This window comes from Rhipicephalus microplus, chromosome 2 (assembly GCF_043290135.1).
Source record: "Rhipicephalus microplus isolate Deutch F79 chromosome 2, USDA_Rmic, whole genome shotgun sequence".
NCBI lineage: Eukaryota > Metazoa > Arthropoda > Arachnida > Ixodida > Ixodidae > Rhipicephalus > Rhipicephalus microplus.
This window is the reverse complement of record NC_134701.1, coordinates 198938217-198960794: the sequence shown is the minus strand read 5'-3', so window position 1 is coordinate 198960794 and position 22578 is coordinate 198938217. Positions and strand designations below refer to the sequence as shown.

Below are 22578 nucleotides of genomic sequence, written 5' to 3'. Positions count from 1 at the left end.
GTTAGGTGTTACAATTGCTTAAAAAATTGTGAAATCTAATAAAATTAGTGCCTTATCATACACTAGTGTGATGTCACCTCACCCACAGTCTGAGAACTTCAGATAATTCAAACGAAATTCAGGGGTCCCTTTGAGTTTGAAAATGAGTTTACTGCAATTTGCCCGTCATGCTAGCTTGGCATGGCACTATATCAATACATTAAAGGGCCAAGCTGTCATAATTTATTTTGACCCATTACGGTAGCTTGGCATCTATGGCTCTGTGCTGCTGACCTAGAAAGGTCGCTTCTCAGCCATGGCAGCTGCATTTCGATAGTGTGCAAACAGCATAATCGTTTATGCACTCAATCTTAGGTGCAAGTTAACAAGCCTTACGGTGGTGCAAAGTAATACAGGGCTGCCCACTACATTGCGCCTACAGTTGTATCGGTGTTTTGTCATGTCATACCAGGGAATTTTACCCTAGCAGAAAACTTTTAAATTGCATTGCTTGATGGAAGTGAGGTCCGAGACATATCAGTTGAATTATTATCGATGCTAAATAAATATCTAGTACCCTTGTCATATGGCAAATTCATGGCATTTACGATTAAACCTGCTTATACGAACCTTTATATAACCAATTCCTTGATATACCGTAATTACTCGAATCTAACACGCACCTTTTTTCCGGTTAAGCGAGTTCATAAATCGCATGCGCATTAAAATCGGGTGCGAAAAAAAATGAATACTGTCATGCTATTGCCATCGGCATTTCCAAAATGGCCGCCTCCTACGTGCTTCGGCATGGCGCGTCGGCCATTTCTGCCCATGTGTTTCCCATGTGCGGCACTTTGTACGTGTGCTGAGGAGTTCATCTTGTAGTTCATTAGCATCGACGGCATGGAAGGGCCGACTCCAGAAACTCGACGAGTGCACCTAGATGCCGCTTTTAAAAGAAAAGTCATCGCATGTGCCGAAACAGACGGAAATCGGGCCGCATCGCGGTCGTTCGGAGTTCCCGAAACGTGCGCGTGGGACTGGTGGAAACAAAAGCAGAAGATTGTCAAAGATTCATGCAAAGGCTTCAGTGGACCACAGCAGCGTCGGTTTCCGCAAATTGAAGAGCTGCTCGCCGAGTATGTGCTTGAGCGGCGAGCGGCACAGCGGCCCGTGACGACAGAACTGCTCTAAGTGCGGGCTATGCAGTTAGCTTTAGAAAAAGGGCTAACGCGGAGCCAGTTCAAAGCAAGCAGGTGCTGGCTAACTAACTTTATGAAGAGGAAAGGCTTTTCCCTCCGAAAGCGAACGGGCATGCGCCAAAACTTGCCGGAGGAGTACAAAGAAAAGCTTCACAGTTTTCAGAGGTTCGTCCTAAACTTGCAGCACAACAACGGCTACCTGCTTGGGCAAATCGGGAATGCCGATCAGACGCCTCTTTACTTCGAGATGCCTGGCACCACAACCGTCGAGAAGAAGGGGGCGAAGCACGTTCGCATGCTGACATCGGGCCATGGTAAAACAAGTGACGGCAATGCTCCGTTGCACGTCAGATAGGCACAAGCTTCCCCCGTACCTCATATTTAAACGGAAGACGCTCCTGAAAGGAGTCGTTTTCCCGAGTAGTGTGATCGTGCGGGCCAACGAGAAAAATGGATGCGCGTTGCAATCGATGTCTTACTCTTTTTTTTTTCGTCGTGAAAACCGAGTGCGCGTTACTATCGAGGGCGCGGTAGAATCGAGTAAATACGGTAACTAAGATTTTCTTTTCCCTGTCGTTGCTCTATATAAGTGCATGTATTAGCGACCTCTATGTAACAAAGTAACAGCAGGAGACAGCCTTGATATAATGAATTTTCCCCATGGACAATCTAGGAATTTTGCCCTGGGTTTTATCATTTTGTCATGAGCATGCATCTTCCGTGGGTGGCCCGCCATTGACGAAGCGCGAGGCGGACAGGTGGGCCTGCGCCCCACGAGCCAGTGTTGCCATTGTTCTTGTCGCCGTGGGCACATGTGATAATGTGCCCTCCTTCTCCAAACCAAAAAACAAACAAAAAACTACTTTTGCGTTGGCAGTGCCACGTTTTTAATTAGCGTCGCATATGTGGGGCCGCGCTGGATATGGAGGGAGGGCACTTCACCGAATAGTTTCCCACAGTATCCGTGTTGTTCGCTCTTCGCCTTTGACGCCGTGTGTGCATGCATGGCTTCACTGTGCGTGCATGGTGTTGTGCCCAATAACGGTCAACTTTGCTTTTTTTTAATCCCCTCGCCTGCCTTTTTTTTTTAATCTGCCCCACGCGGGGAAAACTGCCGGACTTTAAATAAGGTTTATTCATTCATTCAATGTGAACAACCGTGTCGTGACCACCTAGGGGATGTCAGATTAGGTGCTGATTTAAACCCTCAGAGACCAAGGTGACAACGGATCTTCGGAGGTCGACTCGCCATGCGCTTCCATCTTGCGCGAGTGCGCAGGCCCGTAGTTTTGGCGATTAGCCGATAAGTTCTGGCAACTGCAGGACGGCGGGTTGAATGTTATGCAATGAACACGATAGCAATAAAGTGTAATGTTATAAGAAGTAAGGCTGGCAGCCAACTCTTTTGGACCAGATAACGCGGAACTGCTACAAAACACTGGAGCGAGCTAATGTGCCTGCTCTAGGGAGAAGTGCTCTTTTCACACAATCTCTTCGCATTTAAAGTGCACAGCTGATACTTGCCGAGATAGCACGCGTGCCAGACCGCCCTTAAAATCGTACATTGTTGCTTCTCGAGCGATCCCCTCCTTCCCGTGTTTTTTCATGCTCGTTCAAGACTGGTGGTTTCCTTTCTCTTTGAGCATTCGACGGCAGTTCTACCACATTGAGGATAATATCTGCCTTCCAGGCGATAGAGATGAACCGGCTCATTTGATTTGAGCTTCAGCAATGCTCACGTGCTTTTACCCGTTCCTAAATGTTACGATACGCGGGGGCATGTTATCAATTTAGACTTGTTACGGTACATGGCAGTGACAGCAAAAATCCGCCGAGTGTGTCCATACAATTGCTATTGCAATGATGCAGTTATTTACTGCTACATAAGTGTTTTAAGTTAGCTATGCCTTCAGTCCCCCGTTTGTTTGATTTGTGCATTTATTTTCTCAAGTTTCGTACCGAGCACCTCCATATTTCGAAATCCTCTTTATAACGAATTTTTCCAGGAATTTATCAATTTCGTTATATCCAGGTTTTAACTGTACATCGAATTACAGTCTGCTGTAGTGTCATACATTTGCTATCACAAGTGGAAACTAATGCCATTCGATGAACACGACGTTTTCTCTCGTTTGAATTCACATTCGATCTTGGACCAAATGTGTAGTCTCGATGCCAGAGACCTTTCAAGGAGATGGCAATCGACTCATGTGTGTCTTAACTTCTGTCATTTGTAAATAACTTATTTTTTACTATACCGTATTTACTCGATTCTACCGCGCCCTCGATTGTAACGCGCACCCGATTTCCACAGCGAAAAAAAAAAAAACGTAAGACATCGATTGCAACGCGCAACCATTTTTTCTCGCTGGCCTGCATGATCACACCACTCGAAAAAAGACTCCTTTCGGGAGCGTCTTCCATTTAAATATGAGGTACGGGCGAAGCTTGTGCCCCTCTGACGTGTAACAGAGCATTGCCGTCACTGTAGTTTTACCGTGGACCGATGTCAGCACGCGAACTTGCTTCGCCCCCTTCTTCTCGACGGTTGTGGTGCCAGGCATGTCGAAGTAAAGAGGCGTCTGATCGGCATTCCCGATTTGACCAAGCAGGTAGTCGTTGTTGCGCCGCAAGTTTAGGACGAACCTCTGAAAACTGTGAAGCTTTTCATCGTACTCCTCCGCAAAACTTTTCGCATATGCATGTTCCCCTTCGGAGGGAAAAGCCTTTCCTCTTCATAAAGTTAGTTAGCCAGCACCTGCTCGCTTTAAACTGGCTCCGCATTAGACCTTTTTCTAAGACTAATTGCATAGCCCGCACTTGAGCAGTTCTGCCGTCACGGGCCGCTGTGCTGCTCGCTGCTAAAGCACATACTCGCCGAGCAGCTCTTTAATTTGCGGAAACCGACCCTGCTGTGGTCCACTGAAGCCTTTGCGTAAAGCTTTGCTGTCGAAAATCTTCTGCTTTTGTTTCCGCCGGTCCCGCACCCACTTGTCGGGAACTCCGAATGACCGCGATGCGGCCCGATTGCCGTCCGTTTCTGCACACGCGATGACTTTTCTTTTATAAGCGGCATCGTGGTGCACTCGAGTTTTTGGAGTCGGCCATTCCACGCTGTCGATGCTAATGCACTACTAGATGACGAACTCCTCAGCACACGTACGAAGTGCCGCACATGAGAAACACATAGGCAGAAATGGACGACGCGCCATCCCGACGCACGTAGGGGGCGGCCATTTTAGATTTGCCGATGGCAATAGATTGGCCGTAATTTTTTTGTTCGTACTCGATTCTAACGCGCATGCGATTCATGAACTCGCTTAACCGGAAAAAAAAAAAAAAAAAAAAAAAAAAAAAAATGCCCCGCCGCGGTGGTCTAGTGGCTAAGGTACTCGGCTGCTGACCCGCAGGTCGCGGGTTCAAATCCCGGCTGCGGCGGCTGCATTTCCGATGGAGGCGGAAATGTCGAGGCCCGTGTGCTCAGATTTGGGTGCACGTTAAAGAACCCCAGGTGGTCAAAATTTCCGGAGCCCTCCACTACGGCGTCTCTCATAATCATATGGTGGTTTTGGGACGTTAAACCCCACAAATCAATCAATCAATTAACCGGAAAAAAGGTGCGCGTTAGATTCGAGTAATTACGGTATATTAACCAGTTGATGGTTTATTGACGTGAAAGGACTCGCAAATGTTTCTAAAAGAAAGCTGCTCTTCACTAAAGATTATGGATGCCAGCCATGTTTGATGTGTGCTGTTTTCGCTGTTACCTTGGTCGTGGGTGTTGATTGCACGTGTTTCAGTGATCATTGTGGGGAATACAAGAATTAAGGGCCGCCATATTATTTCTGCGGCTGGAGTGCCAGTTGTGTCCCACGCTTAGTCATATTTAACGTTGGTCATATCATCGGTCATGGTAGTTTTCGATTTTCTCTTGGCTTGTCTTTGTTTCATCATGGATGTGTGGTGAATTGCATAAATTGCATAAAACAGCTGCACTTGCATTCCTGAAACTCCTTGTATGTGATGAAAATATTTTTAAGTATACATTCGTGTACATTCAAGTTGTCTATAGATTTTTAGTACTCCCGAAGTCTCAGCTCGTGAGGGCTGTGGTCTCTGGGGTCATTTTAAAGTTATATATATTTTTGTCGTGAGACAACAGGCAGGTAAAATAACAAGTTCACTTGATGTCATTCATAAATGATATTAGATTGGCTGTCTGACAGGGGTATAAGTCATGAGCCAACAAGGCATAAAGGCCGTTAAGTTCAGTTCATATGTGTTGCTCAGGGCAAGAACAAAAGTTGCTAGTAAGCTTTTAAAATTAACCAATCATTGGTGTACTATACACGACAAATGGAGCATCTAATGCTACATACAGCTTGTAACTAGAAAAAAAGTAGTGTTTGACTATCAATGTGTTCAAGTAACAGTGCTTTCTTGCAGTGTTACATGCCCACCAGTTCATGCAGACAGAGTATGCGATGAGCATCGTGTCAACTCGGCTAGGGAATGACCCCAACACCTACTACATTGTTGGAACGGCAAATGTGCTTCCCGACGAGTCGGACCCCAAGCAGGGTCGCATAGTAGTCTTCCACTGGGTGGATGGTAAGTCATGATCATTTGCATTATGGCTGTGCTGATGGTCTTCTCTGTGCACATGCATGCCTACTTTCTTCCTCATTGGTTCACACACCTGGGATCTTGATCTATTTCCCTTGTTATTCTTTGCTAAATAATGCCATATGAATTGAGAACATTGAACTACATGAGCCATCATAAAACTTCAAGTGCATGAAAAGTTTTGGCTGTCACACAACTGTGTAATAGGTAATGAAAGTTATAGCATATGGTGATGATACCAAGGAGCATTTCAGAGCCATGACAGGGAACATGGTGACAGAGCAGGTGACCCATTTATCTTTGCCAATGTGTATTGTGTGCATTCGTACAACGCTTTGCTACTGAACGAAAACAGGTGCCACTTTCCTGACATGCTGTACCAGTTTCAGCATGTCGTTGATTGTCGTGAGAAATTAGTGTGCAGTGCACTGCCTATGTACAAATGTGCACATTTGCTGTGCTTTTGTTTGTGCAACTACGTCGCCTCATCCTCGTGGCACTGCCTATTGGGTGGAGGTGCAGTACGTATTTTGTTGGACCAGCACGGTGACTGTGATGATGCTTCTGCCCAGGCAAGCTTGAACACGTAGCGGAGCAGGAGATCAAAGGGGCACCTTACTCCATGCTGGAGTTCAACGGCAAGCTTCTGGCTGCTGTCAACAGCACAGTTCGCCTGTTTGAATGGAACGCGGAGAGAGAACTGCGGAATGAGTGCAGTCACTTCAACAACATTTTGGCACTCTACTTGCGTGCCAAGGGTGACTTTGTGCTCGTTGGGGATCTCATGCGGTCCATGTCCTTGCTGGCGTACAAGCCCCTGGAGGGAAACTTCGAGGAGGTAGGACAACAGATGCTTTGTCTTGTCGGCCATGCCTTGGTTTGCTCTGCAAGCTATGTAGCCTTAATCGAGTACACGGGGTTGTAGGTTAAATTTGCAGCAGCTGCACTATGACGACGCGAGAAAGCAAAAATGCTCGTGTTTTCTCAGACGTGTGCATTTTAAACTCATACTATATGTTAATTGGCTTTTACTGACGAACCGGTCATTATTCAAGATAGTAAACATCAGTTTTTTGCAACTGCATGCAAGACGAAATCAACTGTGTGTGTCGATGGGCAAGTTATAGCTAAAGTGGTAGCTTTGGCTTGTTGGTATGACATATTGGAGAGAAACGTGGTATGTGTCCTGTGCCTGATCTTTTGTCTTTCATGCTGTTTCCCTCCAATAAGCAAGTTATAGTCACCGTATTGGCCTATATGAACCTTGGCATGGAAAGTGAATTTAACTAGCACAAGGAAAATTTTTGTCTTGGTTTAATGCGGGTAAACCAAATTTTTCAACTGAAAGATCGGTTTAGTTTGCATTGGAAAAGGATGAGACCATAGGTTAGCAAAGATTGAACTTTATTTTATGTCTTCGCTTTGGCTATAATGATAAGTCTACACATCATGACAAGGGAGCAAACGTGTTGCACAACACAATCACAGCACGACACAACACACCACACAGATTTTGCATTAGGTGCGAAACTGCAGTGAACTTGAATGCATCCAGTGGCTCTGGCAGGGGCAGCACGAAAGACTCTGATTGAGCTGCTGTTTGTTTTTTCAAACGCAGCGCACTAGTGTCTCACTGAAGGTCTTTCGCAGACACCGACCTCAACTGAGCTTGAAGGTTGCTCTTTGGGCGCATACCATGAAGAGCAGAGCTATATCTCTGAATATATTCCTCTCACCTTGGCAGGTAACAGGACTTCTGGGGGAGGAGGGAGGGATGTAAAGGAGTAGAAAGATCAGTAATATCCACAAAGTGATTATGTTCGAGGAGCTTGCTCGGAGGTGCATAGAGCCTTTCTTGACAAGACCATTTCTGTAGAAAGACTTGTTGCGCCAGCTGTCTACATTTCTGTAGAAAGCTGGCGCATGATGTGTTCGTCGAAGGCAGCATTCTTGGGCACGTTTTGTGACTGGCACTGCACACTGTTGGCCACATCGATAGGGACAATAACCACCTGCCCTTTTATGTCATACTGCTCCGTGAGTCGAATGCCTAACGCTCATGAACAGTAGACGTGAAGCTATCAGGCGTTCAACAGTGTTGAGAGCAGGCAGGTGAGGGAGCTGGGGAGGATATCGGTACTTGTGCGCGACACTCATCGTAGAAACTTGTCATGTGCTGCCGTGCCTACAAAGCGACGAAAGCAAAGTGGATGTAGTCGAGAGTAGGCGAGCATGCGGGCCTTTGAAAACCAACGTCCTGGGTGGGGACGTGCCATCTAGTGAGCGTTGTTGGAAACACTGGAGATGCGACCGGAGCAGCGGCAACCGGATAAGCCAGTGTACTCTTATCCGGTTGAGCGGCACCTGGATAAGAGTACACTGGCAACACCGGTGTACATGCCGGCTGCCGCTGCTAGACAAGGTGTGAATAAGCTTGCCAACCTAGCTCCTAAAAAGTTGGCTTGATTTTTATCAGACAGACAGCACCTGAATGTACAGCATCAAACATTTAGGATTTGTTTGTGCTTATGTACCATGGACTCTCATCAAACGGAACCTGAATGGACTGAACAATGTGTCTCCCACACGTTGGCAGACTGGTCTTAGACATTTTTTGTTTTCCTTCAGCGATCTTGATTAAACTGCAGAGAGTTATGCAGTTTTTTCTGCTGATTTCAAATTATTCCTGTAACTCACCTTGTTCCTGACATAACTTAAGTTCACCGCCTATTGTTCAAGGCCGCCATGAAAAAAAGTGATATTTAGGATATGTCGACATAGACTAATGACTATAGAGTGAAAGTATGGAAGTTTTTCTGCTGATTTCAAATTATTCCTGTAACTCGCCTTGTTCCTGAGATAACTTAAGTTCACCGCCTATTGTTTAAGGCCGCCATGAAAAAGAAGTGATATTTAGGATATGTCGACATAGACTAATGACTGTAGAGTGAAAGTATGGAAGACTTTAGGACTTTATCGGTTATTTTACAGCAAAACGAGCTATCCATTTTCAAAAGCAGTTGAAATTGTGTTACAATTTTGATTAGTAATTCAATAAAAAGGCATGTGCTCTAAATTCTGCTCCCATACTTGCATTCAACATGCGTACAGGTTTCCGCTGGAGAGAGAATTATTGTTGTACCTGCCCTAGGTGCAGAGATATTGAGGCCTCAAAATTGAATAGTCGCAAATTTACTTTTTTGAGAAAAATGGAAAAGACTGAAAACACAGTTTCTTTAAAAAGCAACAATCATGGTGTGCATGTTTTGCAATCCTTATAAAGGCACTCATAAATTGGTACTAGAGCTTTAGACAGGTGCTGGCAAATTGTAAAGACTCCTCAAAATCGGTTCCCCATTTGTTCCAGTTTCTGCATGGTAACAGTACCAAGAATCGGGACAGTTAGAATGATGTTACAAAAAAATTTTACTTCCTGGTGTGTGAAAATTTGCAGAGATATAGAAAAATACTTCCAGAAACCAAATATGTAAACTTTACAAAAAGAATTTTTTTGTCACTTTTTGGTCTCAAAGACCAGTCTGCCTCCTGAACAGGAGTTCTGTTTGCTGAGAGGTGAACAGGGGTGCAGAATTCATGTTTGAAACTACATATCAGACAGTGAGTCGTTTCAACTAAACAGCAGTTCTGTCTCCATTTACTGAGTGCGTTTCATATTGTATCTACTGCATTGAATCAAAGCTGTTCATTTTTTTTTTAAATGTCTGCATTCTTACTGCGTAAAATTGGATGACCCCTGATTTGAACGAATCGCAATCTGTAAGTTGGGATTGAGCAAGCTAAACTTCTGTTCCAGATTGCGAGAGACTTCCAGACCAACTGGATGACCTCTGTGGAGATTCTAGATGATGAAACTTTCCTCGGGGCAGAGTCTACGACAAACCTGTTTGTTTGCCAGAAGGACAGGTAGGGTGTTCATGCCCCGCTAATTAATGTGAAGGGCAGCGCAGCTTGGCATTTGTGTAGTGGCCCAGCTCCATAACCACCAACTCAAGGTCATCAAGTTTTCGCGCTACTGCACAGTGAAAGACTCTTGTCCTTTCTGTAAAGTGTGCGTTTCCCACAATCTCTTTGGCTGCTTTGACGGCTTGCTGAAGATATTATTACTATGAAGTGCTTTTATTTTATAGCCACACTAGCTACGATGCGATTTTTGTCTAGACTGTGTTTGCTGGGAATTAATATTGCTGGTTTCTGCAGGGAAACTCGTTAATAAGAAGGATTTTGCATAACTAAACATTAGACAGTAATGCACACCTACTAACAACTATGACTTTGTATCCCTTTGCACATGCTGCGGCCAGTTAAAGAAGATGCACTCAAATTGCAATATAACAAACTTTGATATAATGCATTATTGGTTATAACGAAGTAAGTAAATAATAGTTTCATGATAGGTACAGTGTTGTGAATATTCATTTATAGTGAATTTCCAGCTATAACGAAGTATTTTTGTGGCAGATTTGACTGTTGTAATGAGGTTTGAGTGCAGTAAGTTTAATGTAAAATTTTGCACTAAATCTTGGTCTGCTCTTCAAGCTGATAAAAAAGAGTTATGCCTCCATGTGTTATGGAGAGACACTGCCAAGTAGCATTCCACAAACTTTCAAAAGGTGCTGTGTGCAGTTGCAGTGCAGACATTCAAACAATTTTGAAAGCTTTCCGTACTGTAGGTGCATTTAATCATGTAAATAGTATCTGTCATGGTCGACTGTCATCAGATAGGCTTCCACTTATAAAATTTGAAAAAGAAAACAGCATGGAGCATACAGATTCACAGGACGACGACAAATGTACAAAATGGAACGTCTCCACTGCACACGAAAAGATGTCTGTGATGATGGTGATGTCGATTGAGATGCTTGATTTTAGTTTTGCTTAGTCGCCAGGCTCTGTCGTACTCCCTGTGACTGGTTTATAAGATGGTAGTCAATACTTTATTGTGGTTTTATGGAAAGAAGGCTTAATCTTTTATATTCCACTGTTTACTGTAACTAGTATATGTACATAAAGAAAAGGAGTACGTTTAATGTTTGACATGCATGTATGTGTTCGCCTTCACCGTGCTCTCCAACAGTGCGGCCACGACCGATGAAGAGCGGCAGCACCTGCAGGAAGTGGGGCAGTTTCACCTGGGAGAGTTTGTCAATGTCTTCAGGCATGGCTCACTCGTAATGCAGCATCCTGGCGAGACATCCTCACCCACGCAGGGCTCTGTGCTTTTTGGCACCATCCATGGTGCTATTGGTGAGTTCCTTTTCATTCTTTTGCTTTATCTTCCTGGAGACGAAACATCTTATGGCAGAGTTCAATCCGAAGTGTGGCATTTCCATTTTTACTGCGCATGTGCCTCCCCTTTCTCTCCTCTCCTACGCTTCACCCTCTCTCTCCTCGCAACGCCGACACATGCAGCGTCTACTAGCGAGTTTCTTGATTGAAAAAACCGACTGCTTGTGTTGCACAACCGTTCAGTGGCTACCATGTATACCGTATTTACTCGCGTAATCCTTGCACTCGTGTAATTCTCACACCCCCCACATCGCCCAAGGAAAACGCAATTTTTTTTTTCCTCGAGTAATTATCGCACCCCCAAACCGCCGCAATAATGTCGTTTGCTCGTTCCAGCCACTGATTATGATAGCGCACGCCATTTGGCACCATCTCTTAAGCATCAAGTGTACTGTTACACGCAGATTCAATCCAATCCAAGCCAAGCCGAAGTGGCCAGTGCGCGTTGCGACGTGTTTTGTATGCTGTGTTGGTAATCTTGGCACGTTATGGGGTGCTACTGAAGTTACATGGCTGCTTCAAATTGCAATTAAGTGATAGATCATGCACTAAACGACGGCAACAGGGCCGCCAGTAGGCCCTTCAGAGTCTACGAGTTTTGTGTTCGCTACTGCTGACGGCATCTGAAAGCCACCAAGACGCGTTGGGCCTGCTGTGGGCCTAAAACTGGGATTGATGGTAAACTTTATTTCTTCAAAAGGAAACTGCGGACGATTCTGTTAAATAGCCATCAGCCCAATACTGACGTCCTACGTTTACCTTTTGAGGGCTCCTGTTAAGCGCCGACCACTACCGCTACGCTCACAACGCCCACAAGCTTCGCGTATGGTATTCTAATTCCCGACTATTTGCTTCCACTTTTTGTGTCTGAAATAAATCTTGCCTTGTGTTGAACCTCGGCTTTTATTGTTGCGGTAAGTTCTAATTAGTACTTCTTAAAGCTTGCTGTAAGTTGCTGGTGTGAGAATCCCAATTTGCGGCCACTTACTTTTCTTTTTTGCTTTGTACGTTTTCGTGGAAAGCTCTCCCCGCGTAATTCTCGCACCCGCCAATTTTGTATCAGTTTTCCGGCAAAAGAAGTGCGACGATTATGCGAGTAAATAGGATATAAGGGCACTGGATCTTCACCTCCAAGGTAGTGCCAGTGAAAGATTTATCCTGTGCGTTTTTGAACAATAAAAATTTGCAGCAAGTGCGTTAACTAGGTAAAATTGGGCTGCCGGTCTCTGTGTCAAATCGGAGTCTTCTGTCTCTCATTGCCCGTTAGCAGAGATTGGCATGTTCCAGCAGGAAACACCAGTCTATCACTGCGTGCTTTGCGCCTCACCAGGTTTTTCTCCTGCGCAACGCCACGATTATTGCCAGTGTAAGCGTTTGCGCCCGCCACTTTGCATCTACACATGGTTTCCTTTAGCGAGAGATGGTGTAATTTTTTCTGTTTCTTTCTTAAAATCTGCTTTATGGCACACCATACTATAATAAGTGGAAGCCCATAGAGGCAAGAGCATTTCGACAATATTGGGAAGCTAATTGGAGATGCAAAAATTAACTCGTTATTTTGAAAATTACAAAGGTCTTTTATAACAGGTACTTTTGGCTGCACATCACTTACACTCGGCCTAGTGCATACGTAGCGTCCCGCGAGTGCAGGGAACTGCAGAGATTTTGCATTTTTGACGAGCGAGTCTTGCAGAAACTCAGCCAGACTGGCTGCTAAACAACGCCAAAACCAAGTGGACGCACCTTCACGCTCCACTCATTTGACTTCCTAAGTAGAGCGAGGGATACATTTTACGTTCTGCTGCTTGCATGATCATTTCGCGCATGTGCACTATACACTTTTATGCAGTCGTGTGTAAATCACTCTCATACTCTGGTCTGACTGGAGCAAATCTCAAATGCTGGTTCTGTGAATTTTTGTGGAACAGTTGAAAAGGCTTCTGTTTTTTTTAAGTTTATCCTATTACAGCATTCCTTACAGCCAAAAGCGGCCTTGAGACTCAAAATAACATAAGTCAATCTACTTACTGTTGGTGTTTAGCAAATGAGTGTCCCTTGCTTTGCCGCATATTTAATTAGACGTGATCAGATTAGTTTGACGTCTCGGATATTTTCCCTTTTTGAAGCAGGCTTGGGCTGTTTTAATGTTGGAAAAGACAAGACGTCGACCTGTGGCTAACAAGCTTATTTGAAATGTCGCTGCATCTTCTTTTTCGACTGCAGGTCTTGTGTCTCAGTTGCCTGCAGACTTCTACACCTTCCTTTCTGAGGTTCAAGAAAAGCTTACAAAAGTGATCAAGAGTGTGGGAAAGATTGACCATGCTTTATATCCTTTTGCATACTTAAGCTTCCTGTGTTAGCTGTAAATAGGTATCCTAATTTCAGCTGCATTCAAGGTGACAATCAAGGTATAATATTTGCTTTTTAGCTTTGCCAAGGCTGATGAATACAGTGCAGTCGACATTTAGTGATACCACATATAACGATATACTGGTTATAACGATGGGTCGACTTAGCAATCTCATTTTATGCATGGGGTCAATGGAGGAAAAAACCAAATACAGTCGAGCCCACATATAACGGCCCCACTTAAAACGAACTTTCGCTTAAAACGAACAATATCCGCGTGACCATCAAAATATACAGTAGAATCTCGATAATACGATCACGGCTGATACGAAATTTGGGTTGATATGAATTTTTCTGTGACCTCGGCCGAGGCTCATTAATTTACTATGTGCTAGAGTATTGTTGTTACGTACTGATTTTTTACCAGAGTTGTTTGATACGAATAAACGCCACCCCACCGACGGCCGCGGAAGCAAGCAGCGTGCACGCACTCGCTGAAATGCGTGCTGCGCCTCCGGTTTGGCAAGTTGTCGGCGCCACCTGTGAGCGGCGGGCGACAGACTCGCAGGTCTGCGCGATCTTGAACGCCGGAGTGCGCCTTTTGCTTTCTCTTGAAGGCTCCAGATGGCGCTGGCGATAGTGGAGACACAAATCCAATCCAATCTTTGTTTTGCTTGGTGGTGGGTGCTCTCTGGTGCGGACACGTGGTTACTGCAATGCGGAGGCTGTCAACAGTCTTGCCCAGTCGAGCACACGCATTTGTTTTGTTGTGCCTTTTTGCGGAATCGCAGCAAGCCATGTCTCGCAAGCGGAAGGCTCTCTCCTTTAAGGAGAAACTGGACATTCTTCGAAAGGTCGATGAGGATTCGAAAAGAAAACGCACGGAGTTGGCTAAGGAGCTAGGCCTCGCTACGTCGACATTGAGCACAATTGTTGGACAGTGGGACACAATAATGAAAAATGTGCTTTCGTTCAGCGTCAACGCGAAGCAAGCGAAGACAGCCCAGACGTGAAACTTGAAGAATTTTTTATTGATCTGGTTTAAGGAAGTTACTGTAGCCGGTGTGAACATTGACGGCTAAGTTTTGCGTGAAAAAGCCGACGAGATCGCATTTGCTCTGCACACTGACGGATTCCAGGCCTCAGGTGGGTGGCTGCACCGTTTCAAGACGAGACACGGTCTCATGTACAAAAACGTCTGCGGGGAAGCCAAGAAGGCTGACGAGACCGTTGTTAGCGACTGGCTCGCGAAGCTGGAGTCTCTTACCTCGGGGTATTGAGCCTCGTGATGTTTTTAATGCAGATGAGGCAGGCCTGTTTTTTAATCTTCAACCCAAGAAGAGCCTTTGCTTAAAAGGTGAAGTGTGCCAAGGAGGCTAAAGAAGCAAAGAAAGAATAACGGTTCTTCTGTGCTGTAACGCTGACCGGTCGGAAAAACTGAAGTTGACCATAGTTGGAAAATTTCCGAAGCCTCGGTGTTTCAAGCGCGAGAACCATTTGCCATGCGCCTATCGCGCAAAAAAAAGCGTGGATGACGGCGGTCCTGTTCGAAAAATTTTTGTCTCTCCTTGACAGGAGAATGGCCTGCAAAAATTGGAAGATTGTTCCGATTCTTGACCAGTGCGCTGCGCTCCCGAAGCAAGTGACTCTTCAAAACGTCAAGCTGGTTTTTTTGCCCGCAAACACGGCGACGCACTTGCAACCAGTTGATGCTGGCATTATAAAAAAACGTTAAGGATCATTTCAAGAGCCTTCTTGTGCACCGCATCCTTGCCAAAATAGACAGGACAGACGAAGGTGGCCTGCAAATAAGCCTTTTGGACCCCATTCATTTTATCTCAATGGCTTGGGATAGAGTAACACCGACTACCATTGCGAGTTGTTTTGGTAAATGCGGCTTCTTTAGGATTCCCGAAGAGGTGCCACAGGCCCTTTCAGAGTCGGAGGAGCCCATTGAGGATTGGGAATGCCTTGATGCTGGGAGTTCCGCTGACGACTTTTGCACGGCGGATGACAATCTTGCCACTTGTGGTGCACGCACGGTGGAAGATATTGTCAACGAGGCCACGTGTGAGGTTGCCGATTCCAGCGACGATGACGAGAAAATGGACGAGTGCGACGGCGAAGGACTACCACCGGCGGCTGAAACTGCTCGCGCTCGATGTCCTCAGGCGTGCTATGGCTGCTGAAGGAATCAGTGATGACACGTGCACGCGTTTTTACAGATTTCAGGAAAGTCTGCTGAGTGACTTGGAAAAAAAAAAGCAGAAAGACATCAGAGATTTTTTCTCCAAAAAATAATTTTTTTTTCGAGTGTCAAAAATGAGTTTGCCTCCGACTCGGTGCTAATTTATCTAGTTTTGTGTGTGTTCTGATGATACGAATTTCGGCTATTACGAATATTTTTTGTGACCCCGCGAGATTCGTATTATCGAGATTCTACTGTACATTGGTTCAATGGCACGAAATTGCACTTACAACAAACGTATCCGAGCGCCGCTGATCGGTTACAGCGAACGGAGTCAGCGGTCTGCCGACTTCCAGGGAAACCAATTTCGACCACCGACTAGGCATCGGCGAAGTGCCAATACATTCTTATTGTTAAACGCCGACCCTGCTTCCGTGACCCTCTAGTTGCCGCTCTCCCTAACCCATGGAGAAAAGAAAGCCGTTTCCTTCCTCCATGCCCCGACTGCTTTTTGTTACACACCCCTACGGCCTTTGTCCCCCCACTACTCTGAGCACCCCGCATCGCCAGACGGGGCCCGTGTTTTCACATTGACACCGATCTTTCGAAGACCGGTCTGCCATCTACCCTGTTTTTGATCGCTAGCACTGTCATTGGTGTCGCCGGCCTGGAGTGACCAGACCATTTACCAACATCGTCGGCCACCGACTGTAACCGATATTTGGCGTCTAGTGCATGCGTGTACGCTACCCCACCAACTCTGATAACTTGCGATTTTTTCGTGTTTAGGACTTGTTCTCGCTCACTTCGCCCTCAACTCAGTATGCCTTCCGCAAGCGTGTGGAAGCGCGAAATCGGCGGTTAAATTGTGCGGAATGAATCGCGAAATATCGAAGTTCGTGAGGCTACGCAAACTCGCCGGCACAACAAAACGATTTTTGACCACGGGCGCTGATTCTTCTAACACCGCCGTGCGCACCAATCCAGGCGGCCATGCTTTGACTTCTGCGCGCGAAGGCACTCCAAGTCTTTCTACGTGCGAGTTTCGCGGACCTTTTAAGCAAGCTACTTGTGGGGTCTTGAAATGGCGAGAGCGCGCCACGCCACGCTCTTGGAGTGAACGGACACAGTAGACGTAGTCGGGGCAAACAAACACAACATACATTTATTTAACTAATTTACAATGATGATATCGTCCGCCGTATGATACATCAATCGTAATTAACACGCTAGACTTCATTGCCTAATAACACGACACACACTATAACACACCGAAGACGGCGTCGCCAATGCTTGACTTACCACGTGGGCCTACCCGGCGCGCAGGCCCGCGGTGCCCCGCGCCGAGGAGACCCACGCTTGAGACAACCGTTCATAGCAACCGCCACGCGCAGGAGAGGCTCGCTCAACTCTCGCCCGCCACCAAGGCCTGCCTTCTGCCAGGGGTCACCGCCGGGGCTACCCCTCTACCAATAGTGGTACTCAACGCTAACATAATGCCATCTATCGTCTGGCGGGTGTCACACCCGAAAAACGGCTTTCATGCGAGACATGTGCGCCATGCGGCACAAACAACTTTACAGGGGGTGCTAGCACCTCCACATACTCGTGTGCCTCCTTCCCGTGTGTTTTGGTTTTCAAGGTCGCCCTCCCGCACATCCTCTTCCCTCGTTATCGCAACTCCTTGCCCTTCTTTCGCAAGTCTGCTCTCCTCTCCTGATCACAACCCCTTCGCCCGTCTCCACCACTCCGCGACGCGTTCTGGCATGTGTGTCGCATGTGCGCGTCTTGCTCGCTCTTGGTGTGCGTGTGTGGTCATGGTGGACTAGCACGCTTTTTCTTGCCGCTCAACAAAACGTTGAAAGTGTGACCGCTTGGCTTGAGCGTAATCCGCACGTTAGGTGCCACGTTATGGAGCGCTTGCTCATAGCTGTTGACCACCTGGCAGCCAACTTGCCACTTCGGGCATCCCGGTATTCAGCTGAGCATGAAGATGGTGATTATTTTTTGGGCGGCGGTGACGGCCTACATGCGCACGAAACTGTTTTCAAGAGGCCGACTTCGTCGACGTCGGGCCCGATGCCGAGCCTGAAGCTTCCGAACTGCGGCGGCAATTTGTGGCAGCGCGTCGTCGACTCCGACCTAGGAGAGCGGGTGGGACATCTGTTGCGGTGGTTTAATTACGGCCGACGATGAGGCCGACACTGTGAAGCCGTGCACATATCGGGGCATTGTGAATGAAGTACGTGGTGAAAGTGATTTGGAGGAATCGGATTGCGAGAACGACGAGACTTTGGAGCCAGTGCCTCATGAAGCTTATGCCACGGGCCTCGGCGAACGAGCACCCTGTTGTTTTAAATGAACTCAAGACCGCCCTTATCGCTTCTGCTATTCGAAACACGCGCATCACTGACTTTTTGGGACAAAGAAGCTTGCGTTTTCATTCACAACTTTTTTAAAAGCTGTGTTTCATTTACTACGAACTTCGGGATACAGCGAACGGATGCCACGTCATGCTCAAGTTCGTTATAAGCGGGCTCGACTGTATAACTATACGTTATCTGCCGCATACAGGTTACAATAAAAAGTTTGTCATCTGGATGGCATGTTTCATGCAGAATTATCATAATGTTTTCATTGATAAGCTTTTATGAAACAAGCAATGCCGAGACAAGATAAGTTAGCGTAGATGAGTTCGTATCTGCAACCATTGCAGGGCAACCCCAGTAGCGCATCCCGCCCGTTCTAAAAGCTGAAGAGAGTATCGAGAGTTGGGTGGTGCGCTACTAAACGGCGCCAGCAGTGTCGAATTTCGCATCTCGCCGAGCAAAAAAAAAAATGCGAGAAGCGAAGAGGCACGCTTTGTGGCTTACTGCCTCCTAGTGACAGGAGGTTAGTCATAGCTTGCTGAACAAAAGCAAGAAAAGAGAGAGAGAGAAAAAAAAAGTGAAAAGCGAAGCGGCGCGGTGGAAACGGGGCAAGGCTTCGGTAGCTCGCATCGTTTGTTTATTTACAGTCGCTTGCTACTGCCAGCACGGCTGGCGATTCAGCTCGGTAGTGTGCAACGCGTCCGTTTTATGGATGCACACTTGTCCTTCAGTGCGCGTTGCGCTGTGAAATACTTCTGACTCAAGAATGACGTTGCTGTTCGTTGTCATCGGCAGCTATTACACCTTCTGATGCCAGAACAAGGCTAGTGACTCCTGAGAGGTTTTCAAGATACCGCCCATTAAGTGCAACGAGTTGCAACAATTGACACGGTTGCACAGATTCGAAAGTGAGAAACTGCGGCCGACATTTGCACGCAGTTCTCACAAAGTGAGAACTGCGGCCGACACTGCGGCTAAGCAAGTTGCGAGTGTGTCACTGAGTAAGTGTTGAGGTTTGCGTAATTCAATGCCTGCTCTAGCACTGTAAACATGTCGCAGTTATTTGTGCAGTACCTCGCCATCTCTCACTCGGGTTTCGTTAAGGCTTCTGCAGGGTCTGTTTGTTTGTTTTTGTCAACAACATGCTTACTTTTTCTGCTTGACGTTATGCACTGACTGGTTTGAGTTTGCAGTACTGGTTTGTGCGCTTAGCATGCATGCAGAAGGACGATCGAAAACGCGAAGCTTCAGATATTCCGCGCTACTCTTTTCAATAAACAAAAGTGGAATGTGTAAACGGAGGGTAAGATTGATACTCTTCATTGGTTTTTGTTGCTTGTTCTTTTATTTCGGAGTGAATTACACCCTCATCAATTTATCTCATCTAATCACCCCTCAGCAATTTCTTTTTTTATGTTTGAAAGCTTGTTAAGCTGGCTTATATATGTACTTTAAGTATGGTAAATTTTAGAATATAACATATTTTTTTTACAGGTTATCACTTGGATTATACTGAAAGTCAAGTTGTGCTACTATTCAAAGTTTCCTCTAATTTCTTTGAACCAGAAGGATGGCATTTGCACGTCCTCCTTTTATTGCAAAGAAAAAAAAAATTGTGCAGGTTAGTTTGGTGTTGACAAATAGTACGTTCATTTTTATTGATAACTGTTACAAATCCAATTTGAAATGATTCGACCAAATTTCTATTAGCCTCACTTAAAATTTGCTATTTGTACAGGGCTATTATTATTAACTAATCTAACTACAAGGGTTTTTCAAATAGATTTGGAATGTTAACTTGCATTCAATTAGCGGTTTTGTCTTAGTCCTATTGCTGCTAAACACTGACGTGAACTTTCACATTGTGCCACTTTGATTTGCAGGATTTAGATAGGCAGATTTCTATCAAAGAGCTTTAATGCCAGGAAAGTAGTTCACTATATCAAGGTTGTTGGGGTAATTTTCGTTCTTGTGAATAATTGTTTTCATGCTGTTGAGGGGAATTTCCTTGACTGTTTCCTGTGCACTTGGCGCTCGTTCTCAACGGAGAGGAAGACTGAGCAAGCAACAGGTTTCATAGATGGCGACCTCATCGAGAGCTTTCTCGACCTCAGTAGAGACAAGATGCAGGAGGTTGTTCAGGGAATCCAGGTGAGTCTGTATGTAGGAATGAGGAAAGTTCCGCTAGTGCTGGAGAGTTTTGTTACACCGTCCCTTGCGCATATCTGGTGCTTGGCTGCTTCTGGTCTACTGCATGCCTCCAAGTATGTACAGCTCATTAGAATATTGTTTTAGAAGTAGTACATGTCACTACTCTTGTGGACACCTGATATTGTTGATCACAATGCTAGTTTAAACATGAAGTGTGTTGCAAACAGCATTGTCAGGAAATGGGTTGCAATTCTTCAAGGTCACACAAGTCTTTCTAACTGTTTCTCTAGTTTTGGTCAGGTTTAAAGGTTTTGGCAGGGCAAACAGGTCGTTTTGGTGTCAGCATTGTGTATCGGGGACTGTCGATATTTTATTGTTAAATTGTGCTTGATCAATAAGAAAGCTATTGGCCTTTGTGCAATTTTTGTTTGTAGCTTTTCTTACTTTTTTGTAATTGAGTACCTAATTTTAGGCTGGAGTGTAAAACAGTGCTTTTTTTTCTCAGAAACAAGAAGTGTGTATGACTGTGAAATTTTGCACGCTAATTCCACATAGTAGTGGTATTAATTCCTTGCTAAAAGAGTGGGCTGCATTTTTCTCAAAAAAATATGGGGCTCACTTGTCATGTGCCACCAGAGTAACTTTTAAATTATTATTTTTTTTTGTTTACAACTCCCACAAGTTTTTAACGTTTTAGGCTCAGACTATTTGTAAAGGGTATAAGTACAATCTTTAAAACAAATTTCAGCAATCAGTTAAATAGTTTTTCAAAACTGGCGCATCAAATTGAGAAAATTTTCAAAACACTGATTATGAGAAAATTGCACTTTTCTTTTTCAAAATGCGTATGAAAATTGGTCTCATCATCAACCCAATGACTACACTACAAAAGTGTAGCCATTAGTGAAAAAATTTTCTAGTCTAGACCAATGAAAATGCAAAAAAATAAACCCTTGTATTCGTCTGGAGATGCTCTTATTGGCACTATTTTTAAATAAATTTGAGCACTGCTAGGTGCTCGCCGGTACATACCTAGTTTTGCTCCTCAGTGTATATTAAGTTTTTTTTTTGATGTTGGAATCAAAACCTTTTGTTTTTTTTCTAAAGGGGGGGGGGGGGGGGTTGGCTTGCAATTTTATACTCCCTTAAGCAGTTCCAGCCAGTCGTGTCAGAAACCATGTCAATGAAAAGGCTCAATACCAAATGTTGCTGCAGTACGAGTCATCTTCCTGGCTTCTGCTCTGTCTGCACAAGTGCTTCAGAATTTCGCATAGCTGCAATAGATATCTCCTTGTGAAAACATAATGAGAGCTGTTTTTCTTCCCGCAGATGGACGATGGCAGTGGCATGAAGAGGGACACTAGCGTGGATGACCTTGTGAAAATCATTGAAGAGCTGAGTCGTATTCATTGAGAGTGGTTGTGTGTGTGCGTGTTGTTTTTCAGAGCTTTCCCACGAACTGCGTCATTTGCCCTCACTAGTTGCCCTAGTACTTCTGTCATCACTATTCATCTTCTTAAAAAACACACGTCTGCCACCATCAGACCATACCTTGCTTTTCTCTCCCTTGAAGATGCCATTTTCGCTTTCTTTTAGGGTCCATTTTGTCCAAGCAGCTCAGTGCAGTGGAGCACCGGTTTGATGTGGGAGCGTCTTGCGTCCACTTTGTTCGCCCGATATTGTATGCGTAGATTCACGGATACAAGTTTGTCCGCTGTTAGGAGGTACACATCGTTAGTGTTTCACTAACGGTAGCATGTTTAGTATAACACAAAAGCCCCCAGATTTATTTTTTATGATTAATATGTTATTTTATAAGTTACTCATGTTTAAAATCAATCTAATTATGTATTGATTAGGTGTTTCCTCTAACGGTGGGCTTCTCTATACCTTGTGGTATGCACTGGCTACAAAACCAATTGCCTAACAATCCTTACATGGTCCTTCGTTTTAGTCATGGGGTCTAAAAGGCTTCAAATACAGTAAAGAAATCAGTGTTCGAAAGAGAGGAGCAAATGCCATCTTGCTACAGTCTTGAAAAGGGCGTCAAAGCTGTGATGAAATGTGTAGTGGATGACGACGCGCCACTTTTTTTTTTTTACGGGCATTGGACTGAAGAAACTGGGCGCAGCTTCCGGTATTGAGGAAGCTCTATTTGCATCATCTTGGTTTGCTTCATTGTTGGAGTTTCTGCCCCCAAGTACATTGTCTAACACAGTTTTTAATTGCCACAAACACATTTTACACGCTTTAAGTCAGCACTTCACATGTGGTCACATGTAACTATTCTCACCTGGCCTACTTGCTGTTAAACCCTTGAGGAAAATAGTTTAGTTGAAGATTGACTTTCCTCTTAGGAAGTTTATTATAGCCAGAATTTTCTTACTTTGGATTCAAGAGCTGGCTA

At 45.1% G+C, this 22578-nt stretch overlaps 1 protein-coding gene across 1 annotated transcript in view; it reads left to right on the top strand.

Annotated features, from left to right (window-relative positions):
- pic (DNA damage-binding protein pic) overlaps positions 1-21978 on the top strand; it is a 47654-nt gene extending 25676 nt beyond the window's left edge. The window contains exons 16-22 of the mRNA XM_075887237.1: positions 5628-5792; positions 6380-6645; positions 9622-9731; positions 10903-11072; positions 13338-13440; positions 20048-20171; positions 21501-21978. Of these exons, the coding sequence (XP_075743352.1) occupies positions 5628-5792; positions 6380-6645; positions 9622-9731; positions 10903-11072; positions 13338-13440; positions 20048-20171; positions 21501-21584 (1022 nt within the window). The 3' untranslated portion in view covers positions 21585-21978. The remainder of the gene's footprint in view (positions 1-5627; positions 5793-6379; positions 6646-9621; positions 9732-10902; positions 11073-13337; positions 13441-20047; positions 20172-21500) is intronic.
- The last annotated feature ends 600 nt before the right edge of the window (positions 21979-22578 follow it).